The sequence below is a fragment of the Ictalurus furcatus genome, chromosome 25 (assembly GCF_023375685.1).
Source record: "Ictalurus furcatus strain D&B chromosome 25, Billie_1.0, whole genome shotgun sequence".
Classification (NCBI taxonomy): Eukaryota; Metazoa; Chordata; class Actinopteri; order Siluriformes; family Ictaluridae; genus Ictalurus; species Ictalurus furcatus.
In genome coordinates this window covers 11,283,989-11,290,077 of record NC_071279.1, presented here as the reverse complement: position 1 = coordinate 11,290,077, position 6,089 = coordinate 11,283,989, and the positions used below count along the sequence as shown (strand labels likewise).

The 6,089-nt window shown below is 38.4% G+C and overlaps 1 protein-coding gene across 4 annotated transcripts in view; it reads left to right on the top strand.

Annotated features, from left to right (window-relative positions):
* The window catches only part of LOC128601116 (uncharacterized), a 31,898-nt gene extending 28,169 nt beyond the window's left edge, over nucleotides 1-3,729 (top strand). For all 4 annotated transcript variants that reach the window (XM_053614068.1, XM_053614070.1, XM_053614067.1 and 1 more), the window contains 3 exons: nucleotides 145-340; nucleotides 1,145-1,196; nucleotides 2,320-3,729. In XM_053614068.1, coding sequence (XP_053470043.1) covers nucleotides 145-340; nucleotides 1,145-1,196; nucleotides 2,320-2,699 — 628 coding nt within the window. In that variant the 3' untranslated portion in view covers nucleotides 2,700-3,729. The remainder of the gene's footprint in view (nucleotides 1-144; nucleotides 341-1,144; nucleotides 1,197-2,319) is intronic.
* The last annotated feature ends 2,360 nt before the right edge of the window (nucleotides 3,730-6,089 follow it).

Genomic DNA, 6,089 nt, shown 5'->3' with positions numbered 1-6,089 from the left:
AAATGCGTAGTTGTGTAACTGGGCGCTATGTGGATCGCGACACATGATGAGAAATGTCGGCTTTGCCGAAGGGGATCTTTGTGGTTTTTCGGTCCACTCCCACCTCCCGGTGCCCACTCTCTTTAAATGTGTGATGCTGCTCAGATGTGCTCCAGTTCTCATTATGGACACCAAAGATCCTGAAGCGGGGATGCTGCACGGCCACTCCGCCGTCGGCCTGGAGACGCGCGGACAGAGGAAGCTGCTGGCGCTGCTCTTCGCTCACGGCATCCTGACGTGCGCCTGCGCCGCGCTCTGCACGTACACGCTCTACAAGGTCCAGCGCACAGAGGAAGCTCTGGTAAGCGCAAAGATGCTCACGCAGATACACTCACGCAACTCGCGCAAACATTTAGTCCTGTTTCGGCTCAGGTTCTGTTTTAATACTGCTTTATGTCCGAGTATTGGGTGTGAAAACGCGCAATGATTTTTTTTGGTGACGGGTTTTCCCCACACTGGCTTTTACACACACACACACACACACACACACACACTCACACACTTTGAATGTGAGGATGTTTGCGTAATGAGTGAGTCTGATTGTTACTTGCGTTTCTTGCGTTTCGTGGCACTAAGAATAGATATCCACTATTGCATATGCATATGCAATATATATATATATATACATATACATATATACATATGCACATATATATATATATATGTGTGTGTGTGTGTGTGTGTGTGTGTGTGTGTGTGTGTGTGTGAACAGTGTGATATGAAGCTCCAGATCAGGAAGTCTGTTTGGCACAGTTTCATTTACAAGAACATAGAAGAACTGATTGAAGAGATGACTGGTGCCGCGTGTAATGACTGATTTCTCAAAATCTACCACACAATTCGAACGATCCATTTAGAAATACCAGTTTTCTGTTATATTACATGTAAGATGTTTCATACTTTGTTGTTTATTTTGTCAGTCTCTATCCACCAGGACATTTCACAAAGCCCTATATGACTTTTACCTCACTGTCATATCTGTGTCAAATAGTTATGACTTGTGACACCAACCTCCGACTGTGGCCAGTTTCTGTGTCTAATTTCCCCTACCTTATAAAAGCCTGAAAGAATTGATCTGACTAATTGTAATTTCTCTGTCTGACAGCATAAAACACCACTTCCTGAGGACAAAGGGATATACCTGAACATGCAGAAAGGTGAGCGTCTGTGTTTGTTCCACTCCTTTACCCAGACTGTGCGTAATGGACAATGCAGCTCTTGACATCCATCCTCCCACCTCTAAGACAGGCTGTTGTAAGCAAATAGTAGGAAATAGTGTGGGAAGCAAAATATCAAAGTGCTACCGCAACATGGACAGACGAGATGTTGAAATTAATTGTTGCTTGAAATATACTGAAGTTATCCTTTGCTAATTAAGCATTAAATGGACTCTCAGAAAATAAGGACACTAAACGGTACCTTCCCTTGTCACTGGAGTACACCTTTTGTATCTTTGGTACGTTTCTTTTACCTGCAAATGTGCACTTAGTGTACCTTTTTAAAGTTTTACTCTAAAAACAAATGATTGTCCATTTATGTACCTTAAATCATTTAAAGGTCATTTTTCCACCCACTTACATTCCCCACACTGGTACATATTACAGGTACCAAAGAAGTACCCTTGAGGGTACCACCCCAGTGATGAGGAAAGTTTTGCAGTATTTTTTCCGAGTGTATGATGACACAGATGACTGAATATCCATTCTTCATTGTCTTAAAGACATTTAAAGATAATGCATTAAAGTTGGAATTTGTTTCTAAAACAAATGTAAATGGTAATTTACAATTACATAAATGCCCATGAATAAATTTATTTCTCAAAATATAGTTTTAATAAGTACGTTGTACTTAAAATTATTTTCCTCACAAACAGGTTGTTTTTATTTACAGTAGGAGAAGCTCAACTAAGTATTTGGCCTGCTTGTGGAAAAAAAAAGCATCCTGGATTACTCTGCATAATTCAGAGTGCTATTTTATAATGTTCATATTTTTATTTCATTATTGTATTATTATTTCATTATTATGTAATTATTCTTAAATAGTATTAAATAAAAAAGAAATCTCTCCTATGAACAGGTGTGAGACTCGTGTGCAGCATACATTTTAAGCACACGTGAGCAATGGTACGCGTTGTAATTTTAGCTATTGGGCTTGCTTGTGTTTCATGGTTTTCTGATCATTTTAAAGCAATATTAGACAAATAAAGTAATGAACACAATGCACTTAACTAACACACATTGAGTTTTTATGTTGTTTTTTTTGTGTTTTTTTTTGCATCAGATCTGAAATTCAGCACTTACTTGAACTTCACTGTTGTCTGGAACAATAGTCTGACGCTTGAGCATGGCAGTGAGGTGATGGTTCCCCTTGCAGGCCCCTACGTTTTCTACATCTGTGCTCTTGTGAAAGGGCATGGCACCAAAGGCAACTTGACCCTGTCACAGGGGCACACAAATATCTCCTTTGAACTGTCAGCCCAGTCAGGCACGCGGTGTGTGAGACAGCAGAGAGTGATCAGCCTCTACGAAAAGGAGAAGATCACCTTCAGTTTCAGAAACACGTATGACCCATATCTCTTCCTGCAGGTCCTCAAGGTAGGCCTACACTACTTGCTGGGAGCCCAAGACTTTGATACTCCAGAATATGACCCACATGCCTAAAGGAATTATTATAATATAAGGTTTTCCATACCCTACTCAAGATAAAACACAAGGGGAAATGGTTTGGATTATTTCTTATTAACACTGGACATTTGTCTCATAGTTAGTCAGGAAATTTCCTTGGTGTTAAGGTGGTAGCAGGTTGAAAGTCTCATTGTCTGTTGCTTTTAGTTACTCTGGACTGATAGATGCCTGTGAGGCCAAAGAAGACAATAACAACACATTATTATGTGGAAATGGGAAAAGATGCTTTCTACACAGAAAACAGTTTTTTTTTCTTTAAAAAAATGTATCTGTGTCAGATTTGAAGTTTGTATTAGCAGTAGCTCTAATTTACTGACACAGCTTATATGACGCAGTGACACATCTGCATCATATTGTTACAGTATGTAAATTAATCTATTGGTATGGGTTTCTTTTATCAGAAAATATTCCTAGATTGAATTTGCAATTAATACAAGACGTCCTGTTAGGAACTATTTATAATCTGGGAATGCTTGAAAATTGCAAGAAAATAATGCAACAAAGCCATGCCATAATGTATTCTATAATAGAAAATATGTGAGTTGATAACATGTTGTATGAAAGTTTATACATATATAAATTGGTGAATGTATTTTGGATTTTATATTTAATACTGTTGGCTTGCCTACTGATTTTTAGGCTGTTTTAAGCTATGCAATAATAATCACTATAATAATCAATGTGATGATAATGTTAAAATGGCAGTGTTCTCAATGTTTATTTTATGATTTATGGGTTTATTTACAAAAAATAATATAACTGGTAATAAAACCCACAAAGTGCCTGAAAACTTGGAAGGAAATATTTAAAATAACTGAGCACTTGTAAAACATCACTAATTGCATGTCCCATTTGATCAAAAATTTTTATACCATTTGTTGTATCTGGCAGTACTTTATTTACATAGCAAAGTTTGCACCTCATGTTATGTGAGCCTAATCTATTGTGTGTTAGAGGGTGTGGGGATGTTTTGTATTGTATTAAATAAATTAAATGGTTTAAGATCTATTAATCTAAAAAGTTCTGTTTTTATTTGATATGTTGGAAGGGAGGACTGACAGTTTATTTTTCCTGATAGTCTCCTTTTTTTCAAACCTTCTTTAACAAATTAAAGGACTTGAAATGAAGGGGTTGGGACTTAAATGATATAGAATTCTGTGACACTGCTATAGAAAGAGTTGGATAAAGATTCACAAACAAAAATGAAAGTTGAGTGTTTTGAAAGTTATGTGTGGTTGGAGGACATACGGAGTTCAAACAATTTCCATACAGCTCTATTCTCCATATGCTCACGTTGTAACAGACTTGTGTCTGCACAGCATGAATAACATCTGATAACCTTAACACATGAAACAAATTTATAATCAGATGGAAACACCACCCTTAGAACCCTTTGCTCAGAACTAGAGGGTCTACTCAATTCAATTCAATTCAATTTTATTTGTATAGCGCTTTTTACAATAGACATTGTCTCAAAGCAGCTTTACAGAAATATCAACATGGTATACAGATATTAAAGGTGTGAATTTATCCCAACTGAGCAAGCCACTGAGTGGTGACGGTGGCAAGGAAAAACTCCCTAAGATGTTTTAAGAGGAAGAAACCTTGAGAGGAACCCGACTCAGAAGGAAACCCATCCTCATCTGGGTAACAACAGTTAGTGTGAAAAAGTTCATTATGGATTTATATGAAGTCTGTATGGCCTTAGGAGCAGCCGTAGTCCCAGCAGTCTGGAATTAGAGATACTCTTTGCTGGGGTCTGAAAATTACAAGTCCCTTACATCTGAAAAGGTTGGAGGCTGCCGAGAGGACTGAAGTTTGTACCTCTGAGACATTGTCATCAGGTCCTACGGGTTTGATGATGTTGTTGCCCAATGAACAATGTTCTGGATATAAAGCATAATCTCCAGCAGGCCTAGTCCTTCATGGACAGGTTCCACAGGACTCATTGGAGAGAGCCACCCTGTATCCTGGCCTAGGTCTCCCACTGCCAAGAGTTCTTCCACAGAGGGATTGATAGACACAGATTGGAGCAACTGTTCCATTGCAGGCAACAAAATGGCTAACAAATTGCCTATATATGAGACAAAGTTGTAAGAGCTCACCAGCATGTCTGCATTCAGTTCTTGGGCAGCATATGTCTTAACATAGCACTATGTCTGGTGGACTCCATTATAACATTTTTTGTATCTGGCAGTACTTTATTTACATAGCAAAGTTTGCACCTCATGTTACGTGAGCCTAATCTACTGTGTGTGTGTGTGTGTGTGTGTGTGTGTGTGTGTGTGTTTGGGGCAAGGGGATATCTCTAAGTTGCTCTGGATAAGGATGTTTGTAAAATAGTATAAATGTAAATAATATCAGGGCAAATTAACACACACATACTCACAGATTAAGGACCTGTCAAGCCCATTTTATTCAATGTTCAAGTCCATTTTATTTTATTCAAAGAAAAAAGAAAAAACGCACAAAACTTATGGTTCTGTCATCAGTCCTTTTGTGTAACACGGCTTCGGATGACATATTGCGGAGGCCTCACGGAAACGGGCTTAAAGATATTATCTGAAATGAATGTGTATTCACCTGATATAACTGTCAGGTATTTATCTTCAGCTTGAATCATCATGAATCTACAGCTGGGCTTGTTACAATTAGCCCACCAATGACTGTATATGCAGACTATGTATGTCCTAACAGGGATTCAAAAGTGAAGCCAAATGTCTCTAAGGCCCTCTAGTGGTTAGCTGCGGTATATATTTAACCCCGCCCATTCCCATGTTAGTGAATGGGATGGGACCCCAAACTTACACTTTGTTACATCTCCACAAATTATTTTTCAGGAATAGTCTCAAAATAGTCCAGTTGACCTTAATATCTCCCCCCAATATTTTTCTTTACAATAAATGTGTTTGAAAGGAGTTATTTGATAAATAAAAGGCTGTTGTTGATGTATTGGATATGATATGCCAAGGCTCATAAATGCGCTTTCCAACATGCACTTGAAGTGTTCCTGTCTTGTTCTGCTGGGTGCCTTCCAATTGTCTTCCAAATTTACTTTGACCAATTCCACAGTCCCACCCAGAGAGCACGGCTGAAAGTGTCATCATCCACTGATGGCTGTGACATCATTGGGATTCAAACTCACGATCTGTGCATGATAGGGCGAATGATTTTCAGTTGAATGATTTTCAGTCATGCCACTCCGGGGCTAGTCTGCTGTAAACTGTTGTAACAGACCGTCAGTGTGGAGTTCTTTGCAGTTGCTAGCTTGTTATACTGATAGTATAGCTAGCAAACCAATATGAGTGAAATAAGTGATTGCATAAACCCAGGCAGTTAACACTAGATAAATTTTTAACAATCTAT